The 20,255-nt window shown below is 35.6% G+C and overlaps 1 protein-coding gene across 4 annotated transcripts in view; it reads right to left on the bottom strand.

Moving 5' to 3' along the window:
• Positions 1-20,255, bottom strand: part of LOC145668156 (uncharacterized) — a 319,521-nt gene that overhangs the window by 45,870 nt on the left and 253,396 nt on the right. For all 4 annotated transcript variants that reach the window (XR_014127979.1, XR_014127980.1, XR_014127978.1 and 1 more), the window contains one exon: positions 4,884-4,914. Coding sequence is in view for 1 of the 4 variants with exons in the window: in XM_081735746.1 (XP_081591872.1) it covers positions 4,902-4,914 (13 nt within the window). In the remaining 3 variants the exon portion in view is untranslated. The remainder of the gene's footprint in view (positions 1-4,883; positions 4,915-20,255) is intronic.

Genomic DNA, 20,255 nt, shown 5'->3' with positions numbered 1-20,255 from the left:
GAACCACGTGAGCTCCCGCCGGGTATCGATCCCGGGACTCCTATGCTAAAGGCGCGTACACTAACCGCTTAGCCACAGAGGAGCTCGCGCATAACTCTGTGTTGATATTCATTAGAATAGTAGGAGTCTCTCTTATACGCGTTAACCCTATCCTTAGTAGTAGAGACAACTTGCAAACTCCTTGTCGTAACCTTGAATTGCGAGTCCCCCAAACTTGCATCTAGCTTGATTGGAAAACGTGTAAGCATGCCGCAAGCTACATTCACGTAACGTAGCTACATGGAGGCAAACTTTACATTTAATGTTCCATTCAAACTTGACGCAAGCGTTTTTAGTCAAATCAAGTCAATAACCAATGAACGGTCAGTGATACTATGACGCTGTGCGAAGGGTCTAAAGCATCGCTTGCAAGTACAACAAAAGGAAGATTGTATGAAACCATGTGTTTCAAGCGTATAAAGCCAAAAGCCGGGCACACGCCAACAGCCCGAAAACTTTCGTGATACTATGAGTAGTCAACATACGGACTCATTGCGGCTTCGAGGGTTGCGGTGGCTCAGTGGTAAAGCGTGTTCACCTCTGGTGCATGGGGTCTCTGCTTCCATCCCAACTCTCTCCAAGTTAACTTTATGGTGGACATACACCGTATGCGTGGGTTTCCTCGGGGTTCTCCCGTTTCCTTGCACTTTCTTCATTCCACCATTTCATTCATTTCTCATCATCACCGTCTCCTTTAGTCTAGCCGGCATATTCGTGGCACGTAAAACTCAAAGATTTAATTCTTTTTCATTGCAGCTTCGATGTGATTCTGCCGTTGATCTTAAAAGCAAGAAGCGATCTAATAGAGATGTTGAAGGATACGTCAAAAGTGTAGAAACTGTTGCAAAAAAAAAAAAAAAAAAAAAAAAAAAAAAAAAACTATTCGTAATGAGCACTAGCACTGTTTGAATCAGGAAAAGAGAAAACAATACTGATCAAATTTGCATTTTGCTTTTGCCTGAACGGAACACCAAATGCAGTCAATTGTTCATATCCTCATAAATAAGTCATCATTTGGCAACGCAACTGGACACTGGAAAACGGTGTGAATCTTCTCACATATAGTGTGAGGGCCACTTCACTTCCTCTTTCTTTTTTTGATCTTTCTACGTTGAACATGATGTTTCTTCTAAATCTCCCCCTTTGTTTTACTGATTTGGAAACACTGTTTGTCTCACCCATCATCAGCCTTCATGTTTGTATCTGGAGCTGCAGATGTTTACATCACCCACTCTCAACCCCCGCCCACTGGGATGTCTACATCCTCATTTCCAACATTGCTGCGTTGCCATATCGACACATCGATTCAATCTCTCGACGCTTGGATGCTTGGAAATCATTCTGCATTCATTCGGAATAAATGACTCAAAAGAAAGAAAGAAAAAAAAAAAGGAGAAAAGCCCGGCGACAAAGAGTTTTATATTCAGCGCAGAATTATTATTAGTTTTTGTCTCGCCTTTTCCTCCGTACTCTACTCATAACAGTTCTACGCCCTTAATATTTGGAGGGCTTTCTCGCTTTCTGTGTGTATTAGTTTATTAGTTCACCATGTGACGTTCTAATTTAACAATCAGACAGTTCAAAATTCAGCTTTTGTAAGTTTGTTCTGAAATTAATACCGTATTTCACTGTTTAAATTATATATAGTAAATTTATATTGCGTCACTGACAAATAATCTGACAGTATATGTTTGTGATATTACTATAGGGTAAGATAAAGAATATTAATCGTATTAAAATAATAATTATGTCCAGTAAATTGTTTATTAACATATCAACCGTATGTCTAGTGTTACACTTGGTTTCTGGCAACTACGTAATTGTAACGCTTTTGTTACTGATTCCCTGAAATGTTACTGAACGATCTTAAAAGCAATCGCTGCATATAAAAGTTTTTTCCTTATTGACTGACTGACTGATCAACGCTACACTAAATTACTTAAATTATAAAATTGAATTTTTGACAACACGTATCATTTCTGACCTAAGAGATTATTTTTTTTTTTTAATTCGACGTGGAAGGTGATGGGGTTATAATTATTATGGTATGATGTCCATATATTGTATTATCTGTTTTTGAAACTATTTTAATTTGGAATTCAGTGTGTGTAGTATTTATGTATGTATTATAATGTATAAATTACAATTATATACCTATAACTTGAGTTTGGTTAATTTGAATTTAACTTCCTTTTCAGCAGTGAGGCTATCAGACCGGGACCTTCTGATTAACGTGGAATCCGAAGCACGTGAGCTCTAGCCTGGATTCGAACCCAGGTCTCCCATGCCAAAGGTGTGTGCGCTAACCGTTTAGCCACGGAGAAGCTCTGCTGTAACTTGAGTACAGGAATGGAATACAGAGAGAAAATGAGTTAAAAGAATGTATTGATACCGCGCATGGAGGAGAGATGAATTTTGGTCTTTGGTCTATTCACTTAAAATAACTAAACACGGGTTTTAGTATTTCTGATAACGACCTAGAAAGGGAGGGTTGGAATTTATTGTAAGATGTTCGTATCTCGGATTTCCCTATGGGTCGAGGCAAGAAATTTAGTATCTGGAGTTTCCATCTAAATTAACTGAATACAAGTTTCAGCGCATTTCCATACCAGATTTAGAAAGGAAGAAAAACGGGGGGAGGGGGGGTGGCTGTGATGCCTATTTTTAGGAATACCTTAGGTTTAGACAAATAAAATTTGGTATTTAAAACTTTTCATTTAAAATAACGGAACATGTCCTCCAGTGTTTTCTTTTTCTTTTCATCTATGACCCAAGATAAAAGAAAACAGGTAAAAGGGAGGCTGACTAAACAAGGGCGCCGATTTCTCTGTAACTTTGGGGGGGGGCATTCGGATACAGAAGGCATATAATGAGGATTTTAAGACAAATTGAATTCAAATTATGCCAAATATTGCATATTCATAAATACTATGCGGGAGCCCACATGAGGTTTGGGGGGCCCGGGCCCCCTCGCCCCCCCTTAGAATCGGCACCCTTGTGACTAAGGTGCCCATGCAAGAAATATTCGAATTTCGTTGTGAGACTTCGACTTCAAACTAATTCTATACTAAATATACAGAAGAAGGATTGCAAACTAGTTCCCGCAGTAACACGTTTCAGCATTTGCTAGTCCTTGTATAATACAATTGATACAGTAAAATACTCCATACTACGCTTAGGGATGCGCACGAGACAAGATTGTGGCTGTCTCGTCTCGAAAATTTACTGTAAAACTGATGTCTCGACTCGAAAAATGTATATTTCACTATTGGAAGAGGCGTGTCTCGACTCCAAAAATGTATATTTCACTACTTTAAGAGTCGCGTCTCGACTCGAATTTTGTCAGGAAAATCCTGTCTCGGCTCGTCTCGTGCGCATCCCTAACTACGCTAGAGAGCTGGCTTTCTATTTCCACTTCTATTCCGCTAAATTTTACCTATAACGCTAAACGAAATTATGTGTAACCTCTGTAACTCTGCGTTGTGAGAATTCCTTATATTAAATAACACATCTTGTAAAATTGTACATGTATTGTTTTAGACGGAGAGGGAACTTTCATGTTTAGACATGAGTAAAACACAATTACCTTACACATTAACAACAATGACAGAACTAGCAACAATGAGAATTACGTAAAAGCATAGAGCTTCGAGTTCTCAAGATCATATCAAGAGAAATTCGAATTATACAGGTAAAACTTCGACTTGTAGATGTTTGCAGATACGAAACTTTGGGTTACCAAGGTTTTTAAATTATGATTAGGAAACCCTTAAAATTCGACTTATCGAGGTTGTAATTTTTAAACATTAGACTTACAGAGGTTATTTTACATTGAATGTTATGGAGAGTTCAAGCGAATGTAAAAAAAATCGAGTTATTGGGGTCCAGCTTTATACAAATACCTATGCGTATACAAATCCCTCCATCTAATCTTGTACTTCATTTTTTTTTCGTAAAATACATTTAATACTCATAAATGAAAAAAAAAATACTCCTTTCATTTTTCATTTTCATTTATGTTTCAAGATTCTGGATATTTAGTGTTGCAAATTAAGTTTTAGATGCTTGCAAATAGATACAATATCAACCTAATTTTTGCGGTTAGCGTACGATCCTTTGGCGTGGGAGACCTGGGTTCGATCCCCGACAAGAGCTCATGTGGTTTGGATCTACGTTAAGCTTTAGGTTCATGTCTCATAATTGCCTTGCTGCTGAATGGAATGCTAAACTAAAAATAATAATAATAATAATAATAATAATAATAATAATAATAATAATAATAATAATAATAATAATAATAATAATAATAACATAACATCAATCTAATTTTAGTGCTGCAAACCATATGTGAGGTTAAAACGTATGCTGTTAATGAAAAAACTTTACTATTTAATATAGGCCCTAATATTATTGGAAAATCAAAATATCCTGCTACCAAATAGCCAATTAACTCGTGTGGTTCTGCTTAGAATTAGCGATGAAGCCAATCTCTTGTACTAATTTTTGTTTCAATGTTGAAAAGGGGAAGGCGGCTCAGTCATAGAGGGCGTACCTCTAGTGCGTGGGGGTCATGGTTCGACTCCCAGCCAAGTAAGTTAACCGTGGACAACACCGTATCCGTGGGTTTTCTTATGGTTCTCCTGTTTCATCCTAGGTTCTCATTCCACCAATTCTTTCATAATGAATCACTTGCCTTGATCGTCGTCTCTCTCAGCCTGAATGACATAATAGTGAAACATTAAACTAAAATATTACAAGACTTCTTTTTTTTTTTTTTAAGGTGGACTAAGATGCAAATAAATAATAGATTTAAAAATATATATATATATGAAAGAACTACTTACTAGTGTCGTCACATGAATTCAACAATTCAACCTGAAAGAAAGAGAAAATACATTTTAGAGAATCAGTGTCGTACTATTTGAGACAAATGTAATTTCAATTAATAAATAACATTTTTTTAAAATATAAAGAATATTTTCTTTTTTCATTGACTGACAAATTATTGGTATCTCATTGACTGGCACAGCTGATTCAACAACACCTATGTAAATCAGCTTTCTTTCAGTTTTCTAAATTAAATCTATTTTATGTACAGTATTGTTCAACAAATCTTAACCACTCGTCTTGCTTTAAAAGAACCATTTTCTGACATTCGAACGTAGGAAATTCCAATTTGAGTCTAAATAAAAATTTCAGTTGACCACAGGGATTTAACATTTGTTTGATATAATTCCAATTGTGGGTTAAAGAATAGGGAGTTTTCAAAGAGAGGTGGATGGCTAGGTTTTTTTTTTTTAAAAAAAAAAAAAACAATGTGCATCTTCTTATTTTCTTTCTATTTACTGAAGTTTCATATATACCTACGTAATCGTTAACACCAGAGAAGGAATGGGTCAGTGACTCGTGGGTCAACAGGACGTGATCCACTCTGACCCACTGCTCAGTGCATTGTAGACAGCATCTTTTGAACACTCGTGAATTTCTCACGTTTTACTTTCAAGGCCTCCATTTTTTTCTCCGTTTTTCATTTGTTTCTATTTACTTTCCTGAGATAAGTATATCTAAGTGAGAAAGAACTTCAGGCATTTCTGGATATTGATATTTGTAATTGTAATAATAGCAATAGGACTTACTACTTGGCTTTCGAGGTGTTTTTTGATGAGCTGACTACTGGAAAAATATATTTTTGAATCACTTGTAATATATGAATTATTATATATAAAAAATTGAAAGTAACTATGTGTGCGTGATTATCACGACCAAATGAAATGATTTTTGGTAAAGTATGGGACAAAAATAAACGACCAAAAACGCCATTAGTTTTAATGGCATTTGTGGTCGTTTTTTTTTTTTATCCTGTACTTTATATAGTTAGGCCTTAATCCAAATTAGGATATTATTATATCGCTTTTATTACAATACATGTCCTAAGGGCGGACTAAAGGTCCGAAATTTTGCAAAAAATTGAGTATCTCACGAGTTGGTCACGGTGCGTAGTGGGTCAGAGAGTCGTGGACCACGGAGGATGGTGGGTCAGTGGATCATGGCTCAAGTTTTCACTGACTCGTGCCATCTCTAGTTAGCACCATTTTACACTGAACAATATAAGGTGGAAGTGAACTTTTGAAAATCAGCTGGCCACAAACTAAAATCATATACAGCGAATTTGCCTACGCTAGCCACTTTTTTATTTAGATATATGTGGCCAATTTACAAAATATATACCGCATGGCTGTTGTTGCATGGATTCACAGATATGTAGCCAAACTACACAGAAAACCAACTTATAACAAATTTTACTACTGTATTTACACTGTTAAAAATGATTTTCTTAAATTTAAGAAAACGTTTCTTAACTGTGCACCGAGATAATATTTTCTTAGAAATGAGATTTGGCAATTCTCATTCATAAGGAAAGTAACAATACAGTATATTTTCTCGTTTCGCTTTATATAACCTGATCTACTTTTCTTAATTTCTCATCAATGAGAGTTTCAAACTCTTGTTTCTGAGAAAAGGTACTCTCGGTGCAAGGTAAGAAACGGTTTCTCACATTTAAGAAAGTGTTTTTAATAGTGTATAAGTGTCATTCGCAAGGTGCAACTATTGGCGCACCCTCGGGGGGCACTGGATCCAGACCCCCAAAAATTTCCTAACTAAACACACATTTGGGCACTTACTCGAGAAAACTATAGTTGTTTAACAGGAAAATGATTGATCTGTATGAAAATTTGATCTTACACTTCATTTGTACTCTTATAAAACAATCTAGTTTTTTTTTTTTTTGTTTTTTTGTTTTTTTGAAAATACAGATGGAAGTATTTTACAATTACTTATCGACTTTTCGGGTGCAAAATAATACTTGTTCAATACTACATAGACGTAGTGGCTTGTAGTATTTGATCCCCCCCCCAAAAAAAAACTTGGGCCCCTCCAAACAACAATTTCTGGGTGTTCGCTTGGGTGCAACTAAATAAAAACAATTGCCAGGACGACCAACCATGTTAATTCGAACCCAGACCTCTCCAATCCGAAGCTAGAACAGTATTCACTCATCTTAAGTAAGTCAAAATATTAAAATTACTTCTTCTTACAAAAGTCTAGTAGTATAAGATATAACCAGCGCAGAAGTTGAAACACAAAGACAGTTCATTATTCTGATCTCCATTTACACAAAACAACGGTCGTCTTAAAAACATGATTTCTTCCACATCTCAAAATAAATAAATGACACAGGAATGAACAGTATTGCTACGATTGCAATTTCTTTTTTTATGGGCATATAACTAATACTTTTTTCAATTCCGTCTGAAACTGAATTTATGAGCTTACTCCGTAACGCTGGATCTTATAGGGGAAGATCGAGCCTATACTCATAATCTACAGAGGGAGGGTCAAGCCTATATTCATAATCTACAGAGGAAGGGTCAAGCCTATATTCATAATCTACAGAGGGAGAATCAAGCCTATATTCATAATCTACAGAGGGAGGATCAAGCCTATATTCATAATCTACAGGAGGATCAAGCCTATATTCATAATCTACAGAGGAAGGGTCAAGCCTATATTCATAATCTACAGAGGGAGGATCAAGCCTATATTCATAATCTACAGAGGGAGGATCAAGCCTATATTCATAATCTACAGAGGGAGGGTCAAGCCTATATTTATAATATACAGAGGGAGGATCAAGCCTATATTCATAATCTACACAGGGAGGATCAAGCCTATACTCATAATCTACAGAGGGAGGGTCAAGCCTATATTCATAATCTAGAGGGAGTGTCAAGCCTATATTCATAATCTACAGAGGGAGGATCAAGCTTATTTTCATAATCTACAGAGGGAGGGTCAAGCCTATATTCATAATCTACAGAGGGAGGGTCAAGCCTACATTCATAATCTACAGAGGGAGGGTCAAGCCTATATTCATAATCGACAGAGGGAGGATTAAACCTATGTTCAAAATCTACAGAGGGAGGATTAGGCATATATTCATAATCTACAGAGGGAGGTCAAACCTATATTTATAATATACAGAGGGAGGATCAAGCCTATATTCATAATCTACAGAGGGAGGGTCAGGCCTATATTTATAATCTACAGAGGAAGGGTCAAGCCTATGTTCATAATCTACAGCGGGAGGGTCAGACCTATATTCATAATCTACAGAGGGAGGATCAAGCCTATATTCATAATCTACAGAGGGAGGATCAAGCCTATATTCATAATCTACAGAGGGACAGTCAAGCTTATATTCATAATCTACAGAGGGAGGATCAAGCCTATATTCATAATCTACAGATGGAGGGTCAGACCTATATTCATAATCTACAGAGGGAAGATCAAGCCTATATTCATAATCTACAGAGGGAGGATCAAGCCTATATTCATAATCTACAGAGGGAGGATCAAGCCTATATTCATAATCTACACAGGGAGGATCAAGCCTATACTCATAATCTACAGAGGGAGGGTCAAGCCTATATTCATAATCTAGAGGGAGTGTCAAGCCTATATTCATAATCTACAGAGGGAGGATCAAGCTTATTTTCATAATCTACAGAAGGAGGGTCAAGCCTATATTCATAATCTACAGAGGGAGGGTCAAGCCTACATTCATAATCTACAGAGGGAGGGTCAAGCCTATATTCATAATCGACAGAGGGAGGATTAAACCTATGTTCAAAATCTACAGAGGGAGGATTAGGCATATATTCATAATCTACAGAGGGAGGTCAAACCTATATTTATAATATACAGAGGGAGGATCAAGCCTATATTCATAATCTACAGAGGGAGGGTCAGGCCTATATTCATAATCTACAGAGGAAGGGTCAAGCCTATGTTCATAATCTACAGCGGGAGGGTCAGACCTATATTCATAATCTACAGAGGGAGGATCAAGCCTATATTCATAATCTACAGAGGGAGGGTCAGACCTATATTCATAATCTACAGAGGGAGGATCAAGCCTATATTCATAATCTACAGAGGGAGAGTCAGACCTATATTCATAATTTACAGAGGATCAAGCCTATATTCATAATCTACAGAGGGACGGTCAAGCCTATACTTGTATTCATAATCTACAGAGGGAGGATCAAGCCTATATTCATAATCTACAGAGGAAGGGTCAAGCCTATATTCATAATCTACAGAGGGACGGTCAAGCCTATATTCATAATCTACAGAGGGACGGTCACGCCTATATTCACAATCTACAGTAACCTTGAAGCACGATTTGACACATTTCGAATCATTTTCTGGGTCAGGGTGTCTCAGCAGTACAGCACTCATCTCCAGTGCGATGGGTCGGTTCGTGGTTCAACTACCGAGGCATGTACCGGACAAGTTCATGTTCGTTTTTTTTGTGTGTGTTCTTTCGTTTCCTCCCACATTGTCACTTCACTAATTATTGATAATCACTCATTTTCATTTGTCATTTTCGTTAGCCTAATGGTCATGTTCTTGGGACGTAAAACTAAAAATTTCATTTCCCTTATAAAAATTAGTTTTTCTCCCCTCCCCCCCCCATGTTCCAAAGCTTTCGGCTCCTCTATAAGTTGTCTACATGTTAACGACAAGATCTGAAACCATAGATAAAAATATATAAAGTAATCAATCAGAATTTCGTACTGCAGGTAATTTGAATTTTATAAATATCCAAGATTCTGATCAACTTAGTTCGAAATTGCATAATTCAAAATGCCATATAAATACGTAAGCGGTGTACTCAAAACAATAAATTACTAAAACTATCTGCAGAATAACACAATTGAACGTAAATATTGAATGTAACAACCAAATACAATTCCATATGCATGAAATCATCGCATGATAAGTACTGAATATTCTCCAATGTCATTAGCGTTTCACGTATCCAAAAATGTAAAATGTAATAACATATGGATCTAATTACGTTGAGCTAAATTATATTGGTAATTATAAATCTTTATGCGTAGTTTTTGAGAAAATCGATAAAAAATAATGACTTTTTATGTAAACCCAAAAATATTTGTTGTATATACAATACTCGTGTCACCTATTAACAAGAAATCGTAATAAAGCATTTCATTCACACTTAACTAGGGTGGCCAGATTCTGACCAGTGAAAAGTAGGACAATATAATAGTATATTATAGCTCACTACGTCAACAATACACATGTCCAGTGGCGTATTTAGGGGGGTGACTTCCGGGCTTAAGCCCCCCCCCCGAAATCTTACTTACTATAGTAAAGTAAATGAAATATCTTGCAGAATTTTCACATTTCCAGGCAAAGCCCCCCCCCCCCCGAAAGTTAGCAAAGCCCCTCCCGAAACAAAATCGTAAATACGCCACTGCACATGTCCTTATTTCATTTAACGTTAACCTTCAGTTAATCATTTATTTTTGTTTTAATTAAAAAAAAAAAACACTCCACAAAAATGTTGAAGGAATTCAACATAAGTCCAAACGCTGTGATGAATGACAAAATGCTTTATTTTTATGAACGTACAGTGAAACTTCGTGTAGGGCTGTTTTTTTTTTTTTTAAATCGATTTTCGGAGCGAGGGATTATTTTAAGGAATGAGGGAAAATTTAGAGCGACAAGAGGGAACTTCTACTTAACTTGGTTAGCATCACTGTTGTAACTAGAAATCTTTCCTACGTTACCAATACCTCAACAAGCCCTCTTCAGTAAAAACAACGTATTGCAAAACAATGGTTTCTTGCTTGTTCTCCTTTCCTAATCTTCTGAGGAATGTTAAAAACACAGTGGTTCATCATTCAGGAAAAGAGTGCCTGTGATTCAAAATGTTGTGAATAAAGAATGAAACATTAAAATATTGCAAATAAGTTACTGTAAATCAGGATATTTCGCAGGACACTTTGAAAAAGAAGGACATTTCTCGATTTTCTAGACATCTTCGCAACACGCAGGACAGCTTTTTAAAAAATAGTAATGTACTGCGAAAATCAGTACGTCTGGTCACCCTACACATAGCCCTTGGATACCTTGTAACTTATATGTACACGATGCATATGTTTTACTGTATATTTTATGTCACAGACACCCGAGTTTGACTAGCGTTCTTTATATTGTGGGCCGGACTGTAAGGAAACTCATTTCCTCGATAACAATTATGTTGTAAGGTGGCGTTTCCTGAATAACAATTATGATGTATGGTGATCTGCTTACGTATGTGGCTAAAACTACACTTGGAGTACATTGGGTATCTATGTTACCATATTTGTTTCAAGTACTAGTACTTTATTTCGCTCTTTACTATAATAAAATACAATAATAAAGAACAGGTAATATTAAGAGCCTATTGCAATATATCGTTGCACTATTGCATTCATATTCCAATATTGCAACTTTTCCTGCCACAAAAATATTACGAAATTAATATAGTTCTATAGCGTATAAACAAATTTCCGTTTCGCTAACCTGAACTGCATAAACTTAATCTACACTAACAAAACTAACATAACCTAACAAAGCACAAACCAACATAAACTAGCATACCAATATTATCGATGCCACAAATAAGGATATTTCAAATTCCAAAAATTTCTATTGAGGTATACCTGTAACCCCGTTAGAGATCCGAAGTTGAAAAATATTGTGGGTATACGAGGGTTAAGCAAGGATGACAATATACAGGGTGGTTAATTAGATATCGCGACCAACTCTTTTAAACTTTTTGATTTTACTAAGATATTTTCCAAAGATAAGACATGTATCGAGATGAACAAAATAACATACAAACCACTTGGTGGAACAATCCATCTTGGGGGGGGGGTGACCCGCTCAAACGCCATCTGTCAGCGACCGGTTGAACTACGAACGACAACGTGATCAGTGTGCTACGTCGCCCTGTCACTAAACCGGTGTATCAGCAGCCTTCTAGCTATACACGTCTTTCATTCAAGTGATGCTTTAGACCCTTCGCAGAGCGTTATAGCATCACTTGTCGTTCATTGGCTATTTACTTGACTTGCCAAACGCTAGCGTCCAGCTTGAATGGAACACTGAATGCAAGGCTGCCCCCATGTATAACTTTTTTATTGGAATCTAGCTTGTGGCATGCTTGCACATTTTCCACATAAGATGGATGCAAGCTTGGCCGACTTTCAATTCAAACTTACAGTAAGCGATTTGCAAGTTGTCTCTACTACTGGGGAGTTTTTTTTTTTTTTGAAATGTAAGTGGAATTACGTAAAAATTACTTATTGTCTTTTCGGGTACAGAATAAGACTCTTTCAATACTACACAGACGTTGTGGCTTCTAGCTCTGGAGCCTCCCCCCAAACCTTGGACTCCTCCAAACAAAAAAATTTGAGGGCGTGCCTGATTCTCCAGTATCAGTTTCATATTAATAGTTCTCGCACAGTATAAATTCCTAGGCTTACAATAATTTAGTTTTTATCGATTTCTCCCCAAATTACGTATGAGAATTTATACCTACCCATATCGTTTTGTTTAAGTTAATAAGATGTATCGATTAGTATATCTCATTCGATTTCTCCCCAAATTACGTATGAGAATTTATACCTACCCATATCGTTTTGTTTAAGTCAATAAGATGTATCGATTAGTATATCTCATTCGATTTCTCCCCAAATTACGTATGAGAATTTATACCTATCCATATAGTTTTGTTTAAGTCAATAAGATATATCGATTAGTATATCTCATTCGATTTCTCCCCAAATTACGTATGAGAATTTATACCTACCCATATCGTTTTGTTTAAGTCAATAAGATGTATCGATTAGTATATCTCATTCGATTTCTCCCCAAATTATGTATCAGTATTTATACCTACCCATATAGTCAGTGGCGGCGGTTGGACGTTAAAAGTGAGGGGGCAATACATGATCTGAATATTTGTATATAAATGTTAGTTTTCCTGGTTGTTTCTAACATTTTGTTTGACGAAAGGTTGTATAACTAATAGGATACTATATTTTCAGTTAAAATACCGTATATCGTATATAATAGTTTATTAAGTAAATTGAGAAGAACAACGCAAGTAGATACTAGCCCTTTGTACTCTTAAACAACAAAAGTGTAAGAAGAGATTTGATTCCTTGCTCATGAACATCTTAAAATTCTGTCTGGAAAATTGTGTGATCAGATTATTTAATAAATTTGCAAAACAAATAAATAGAAAGGATAATATTAATCATAGTAATGAATAATGATGCTTGTTTTGCAAAAGTTATATTGAAACTGAGGATTAATGAAAAACTTAATATTTAATTCCACACATGCTATTAAATGTATGTTATTACTCTTAGAAAATGAAAGACAGTAAATACTACAAGCATATGCTACGACATTTAAAGAAATATTTGCTTTTGCAACTTCTTGAAATATGTTCGTTGCCATTAGGTGCAGATTTCACTTTCTTGGAACACATCAAAACACAACAATACTTACAATCCACACTTCAGTTATACAAAATAAACTTAAAACCTAGAATTATGTTCAATTTACTAAATTTTATTGTATATACACTCGTACATCCTTAAACACAACACTTCACTCGTATATTACACTACAAAACAATGGAAAAGGTAGAAGTTGTTTCTTATCACGCTCTTTTTAATCGATATTCCTTACTTTAGAAAGAAGAAAAGACATTTTAGGAACTGTCAATTTTTGTGCAATTAAAGAATAACTTGTGAAATAGGCCCTACTTTTTTGCATAATGTTCTTTCGATTAGCTTCAAAGCGGGTCACTAACATATCGAGCCCTTGTAAGAAGAAATGAAAGTATGCTGAAATTGTGCTCCAATAGGTTATTTATTGGGGTTATTTTCTGTGGCGATTAAAACGCAATTACTGTAGCTTTCTTTACTCCACGGGAAGACAACCAATACGTATTCACGCAACAGCAAATATTATATGGCAGCATTTTTTCCTATTAATCAGTAACACATACAAAATCGTTACATTTCCAAATGAAACTATATACATTAATTGGTTACTTAAAAAAAGTGCGGGGGCAACTGCCCCCCTTTGCCCCCCCTAATCGCCGCCCATGCATATAGTTTTGTTTAAGTCAATAAGATATATCGATTAGTATATCTCATTCGATTTCTCCCCAAATTACGTATCAGAATTTATACTTACCGATATCGTTTTGTTTAAGTCAATAAGATGTATCGATTAGTATATCTCATTCGATTTCTCCCTAAACTACGTATCATAATTTATGCCTACCCATATCGTTTTGTTTAAGTCAATATGATGTATCGATTAGTATATCTCATTCGATTTCTCCCCAAATTACGTGTCACAATTTATACCTACCCATATCGTTTTGTTTAAGTCAATAAGATATATCGATTAGTATATCTCATTCGATTTCTCCCTAAACTACATATCATAATTTATGCCTACCCATATCGTTTTGTTTAAGTCAATATGGTGTATCGATTAGTATATCTCATTCGATTTCTCCCCAAATTACGTGTCAGAATTTATACCTACCCATATCGTTTTGTTTAAGTCAATAAGATGTATCGATTAGTATATCTCATCTTTGGATGTCTTTTGTTTGTTTCTTTGTTAAACGCTACTAATATTGTAAGAATTTCTTCAATGTGTTTTTACTTTACTCTTCGCCTATCCTTTTTTTTTTTTTTTTTTTAAGTTGAAGTTGGAAAACGACCCAAGGACCACCACCACGCACACACATATGTCAGCTTATTATATCATATTCCAGTTATATCATTTATTCGTCTTTAGTACTTCCAAGGTAATTTGAGATGTCGTTTGCCAAGTAGCCATCCAGAATAGCATCTGGTGTTACACTTTTTTTCTCCTTCTCTTTCACACATACACAGCATCCTCCTTTTCCCGCCAAGAGCGATAAAATCTAGGAGATTACATGGGAAGCCACTCTGATTCTCCTAACACATTAACTTTCCTTCCACCCTTCTAATTCTTCTTCTTCTTCTTTCATATATATATATATATATATATATATATATATATATATATATATATATATATATATATATATATATATATACACTGATGCTTCTTTTTTTCCAACACCACAGCCGACAAGATGCAAGGTGATATACCCTTTCCCATTACCTCCTGCGCTGGTAACAGCTCGTCCATTTTAGCGATTCTTGCTCCTCTCCCGTTTGCAAGTAGCTCTTAACTCTTGTGGGCTTCAGCGCTAAACTTCTCAATCCTTCTGTACCGCTATGACTTTTTTCCTCTCTCTCTTTCTCTTCCTCAGCTTCCTCTAATCACCAAACTCTTTTTAACAATTTTGTGTGTATCGCGTGTCCTGTATTGCTTTGTTGTGATACAGCACCCTTAATTACAACGCTTTTTTTTTTTTTTTTTTTTTTTTTTTACAACTCAATAGGATGTTCTTAAAATGAATTGAAATACGATCTTTCAGTTTTACGTTCCCACGATTGTGTCGTTCCGTTAACGCCAAAGGTGATGATGATGATTATGGCGATTATGAGAAATGAATGAAATACGGAAAAGAGAAAGAAATGGGAATCCCGAGAAAACCCCCCCACACACGGTGTTTGTCCACCACAAAGCCAACTTAGCGCGAGCTGGGATAGAACCAGGGACTTCACACACTAGAAATGAACGCTCTACTACTGAACCTCCGCGATCCCAATAAGATACTGTTAATTCATACGAAGTTGAAAGGGTTCAGTGTTGGGATGGCCAATTTGAAATTCGGAAAGTAAAATCGGAAAACTCACGGATTTCGGAAAAAGTCCGGAAAATAAAAATTTCCTATTTCGGAAAATTTTGGTCATCCCTAGTTCAATGTATCAAAAATGGAATAATATTAACGACGCTGAGTACAAGCGCCATATTTATTATTAAGACCATTCATTTACATGAGGAATCATCATCCTGTTTTCCTTTTAACCAAGCTGGAATTCAAATATAATGATTTTAACAGGTTTCTTTTGTTTAATTCTAGCTTAAATTCTGTAATTCTTGTTTAATGTTTAGTTCGTTGGGTTTTAAAACTTATTTTGCGTCATGCATTCATTTAATATTACTTAAATGTACTTTTTTAAATGTTAAATTATACATTAAGTTTTAATTTTTCGCGAAAGATATTTCAATAATTTGAAATCACTAAAATCAAACTATTAAAACTACAATTCATTTGATTTTTTTAAAAAAAGGAAGTATTACCAGCGGTGCAGATTTACTGTACGGATCCACAAATCTGTAAAATTTACAGAACAAATGTTATAATATTTTAATAAACTAGTGTGTAAATAATCTAAATGTGTTGTGTTCTGTATATCTATATAGGAATACATTAATGAAAGTCTAACTTATTACATACGGATTCTCACATACGGTAGCCATTAACTACATTAAACAAAATGAAGTGAAGAATCTGAAGAAAATGTGCTAACTCAGGACTCACAACAATAGAAGTGTCCTAGAGTTAAAGAATCCACATATTTGTGAAACTTACATTAGTATTGTGTTATGTTACTTTGAAACACAAATGTGTAAGTAATGATAACATATCGGAATAGTATATAGCTATTAAGTCTTAAGTAATATACAAATACATAATCCATCATGTAAAGTAAGTGTTTTTATGCCATATACAGTGTTTTACGCTATCATTGTCTATGTATATATATATATATATATATATATATATATATATATATATATATATATATATATATATATACTCATCGTCGTTGACGCGCATGCTCTGTACGAACGCACCCCTTCGCTTCAGCTCGGGCACCTTGCTGCGCTCCTGCCCTACCTACCTCGATTAAATAACATTCGTGTTTTTATTGGCCACCTAACACAAGTTAGTGTCTTTTGCACAATACTTCTTATTTTCGTGTAGATACACTGAAACCCTTCTAAAGTGAATGTGCGCAGAGAAATGCAAGTCGACACCCTAAAAACATTGTGTAGGATACGGAGTATGGGTCCGTTCAATATATATGAACCATTACTCCCAACTTATTATTTTTCTCTGATCATGTAAGATATCAGACAATCATTTCTATTAAAATTTATATCCACTTACTTGTAAATAGCAATACATGATGCAAGGAAGTTGAAGTTAACAACTGTGTACGGTAAATCCATAACGAGAAAGAGAAATAAGAATAATTGGAATTTCTTAGAAGCTTAGGTTAGATGTGCTTATGCAACTGGTAGTAAGGAGAGTTGTTATCTGAATGTTTGCACATCTTTGTCCTCTAGTGCTTTTATTTAGGACTTGATCAATAGTGAATTTTCATGTATTTTCTGTTTTTGTTGCTGTTCGTTAGATGGAACTATACGAAACTATTAACTTTGCTTTAACCTGCCTGTAGGAAAAATATTCTCAGCATTTTTACTACAGTATTATCATTTCAGGAACGATTATTTTAAAGCAATCTTTCTACAAATACAAAAGTAAATAAATAAATACAAAAAAATATATTTTTTTTAAATATTGCAATGCACAGACTGACTTATTCGACAAGGTAAACGCAAAAGAGGCTTACAAACCACATCCACCCTCTCCGTTCAGATTCTGTGTTAACATACTACACGTATCCCAACGGAGCGATCTGCTTGTGTTCATGTCTTACGCTTGTCTTCAAAGGGTTAAATAAAATTTCTGTAGACGAAAATGACGAAATGCACACTAATAGAATCTCTGTGTATCAAATTTTATTGCTCAACATTTAAGGTTGCCAATTCTGACGATGAAGAATAACTGTATTTTTAAATCTTAAAATGTATAGTTGAGCCTGACAAAAAAAAAAAAAATACCGTTTAGCTAGCAACCCTGCTTACTTTAGATGCGGTGCAGAGATAGATAAAAGAGCTGCGGGTATTCCTACTTTATACATAAGCTCTAGTATACAAGACTGTCGACATAGTTAACTTCACTCATCCACATAAAATATTTAAAACTTACGTCATAAGTTACTAATGTAGTGAATGTGACCGTGCATCAGTTCATACATAATAAATTTATTTCGGAAGGGATCCTAATTCTATTTGAGAATAAATTTTGTGAAAATCAACAATAAAATTAGACTAAAGATACAGAAAAGTCGGGACTTCGGGGGGGAGGGAGGGGGGAGACTAGACCTCCAGGATCCCTGCATACGTCCGAGCAGTGCATTCAGGTAAATTTCCGCAATACGCAAATAGAATTTTAGATTAGTATTCTTTAAGAAATGACATTGTTTATGAATTTTTATCAGTGTGCAACATCAATCTGCAAATTAGGGATGACCAATTCCGGAATCCGGAAAGCAAAATCGAAAAATTTCGGAATTCGAAAAAAAATTACCGGAATTCAGTAAAATCCGAAATTTAGAGAATTCCGAGTTTGGAAAAATTTCCGGAAAGTGAAATTTCCGATTCCGGAAAATAAATCCCTACCGTACTTTTGGCCATCACTACTCTAAATGTAGGTCGCTGTGATTCAGTGGTAGAACGCTCACCACTGGTGTGCGGGGGTGATTCGGTCCCTGCTCGCGCCAAAGCGGACTTTGTAGTGAATATATATATATAGGTTTCCCGGTTTCTTCATTCCACCATCTTATCCACCAGCAGCGTCACCGTCTCCCCTTAGCCTCCGAGCATAATTGAAAAATGTTTGGTTCTTCATTTGTTTAGAGATTAAATATTAACATGTTTCTTTTTCAACGCTGAGGCTATATGAGACGGGACTAGTGACTAAAGTAGAGTCCAATTATAATACCCATGAGTACATTTTTAAATTCGAGACGGGACAAGAGGTATGACAATTCTCGTTTAGTTTCCAAGACGAGACGAGAAATTTTCAAGAATTTCGTGGACTACACTAGTTCACTCAAGTCCTAAATCTAGAACACTGTTTTCGTGTAACATGATTCATAGTTAAAGGGGAAAAAATCTAGAAATTGTTTAAGTGGCTGTACGAACATAATGGAAAACACTTATCAACGTTCAAAGATACACAAATCATTGTACAGTATACTCCAATAATAAATGTGCTTTAAATGTTGTTATTTCACACAATTCAAGAATCTTTCGTAAGCGGAAGTATCCAGATAATTCTAGATGAACTTAAGGGGAAAAAATTAGGGCACAAAATTAAAACATAAATTTACAAAATTTGATTACAAAAATTTCGAGAGAAGACCGGAAAAGTTTTCCGGGAACCAAATTTTTCTTCTCTTTTCGTCTCGCCTCGTGTGCAGAACTAAATCCGATTCACTAACCGGAGTTTGAATCTTACTCAGCAAAACATTGCTCGCTAAGACGTACAAAGTATAAGCTGTTGATACATAAACGCATTATTTTTGGGGCTCCTTCGTAACTACATGGTTAGCGAACGAGTCTAACGCGGGAAACCCGAGTTCCATTCCCGGCGGGAGCTAATGTGTTTGGAATACCTGGTTAAGCTGTAGGTCGATGTCTCATATTGCCTCGATGCTGAAAGAGATATTAAACTCTAACCCAACCATCAAAAACATTAATTTTGTTTCTGGTCGCCCTGTTAATGTTAAAGTTAATTTTAGAATAGTACCTACATATGTAGTTAACGCTTTACTCTTGGGTAAAGTTTGACAACTTTGAAAAGCTTTTTGTATCCTTTCACTTTGATGAAACAATTTTCAGAAGTGAAGTAAGTGATCACCAAAGTACCTACAAAATTCCAGTAGGAACGGCAAACGCCTGAATACACAATACCTATACTGTTGCAAATGGGTATGACTACTGTCGATTTTGCACGTTTGTTTAGTTTATACAGAGTGACGGAGAGCCAACTTCCACATTTGAGCAAGCGCGAAAGCTTGGAGTGCGTTGCGGATAGGGGATAAGAAGAAAATATGATACCATTTCATAGGAACACCATAACAGTTGTTACAAACATCATTGAAGCTTTTTGCAACGTGTTTATACTTATCCCATAACGAAGTTTGTTATTAAAGTGTAACCATTGTCCAGACAAAATTTCATTATCAGCTGATATTGCTCCAAAGATCCATTTTAAGTGTTAGTGTTCTTATCAAATGGCACTCTATCCGCTTTCCATCTCCCGCCCACAACTCCATTCCAAGTCATCGCGCCTGCCCAATACTGAAATATGTCAGTCAGCTCCGCGCCACGTGAGAAGTTCCCCTTATTTAGTACAGTACCGGTGGGGCGATGTGTTGCCAATCAAAAATTGTTGGAAACCACTG

Source organism: Thermobia domestica, chromosome 13 (genome assembly GCF_964235325.1).
Source record: "Thermobia domestica chromosome 13, izTheDome1.hap1.1, whole genome shotgun sequence".
NCBI classification, from domain to species: Eukaryota; Metazoa; Arthropoda; class Insecta; order Zygentoma; family Lepismatidae; genus Thermobia; species Thermobia domestica.
Note: the sequence above shows the minus strand (reverse complement) of the source record. Positions and strands in the feature narration are given on the sequence as shown.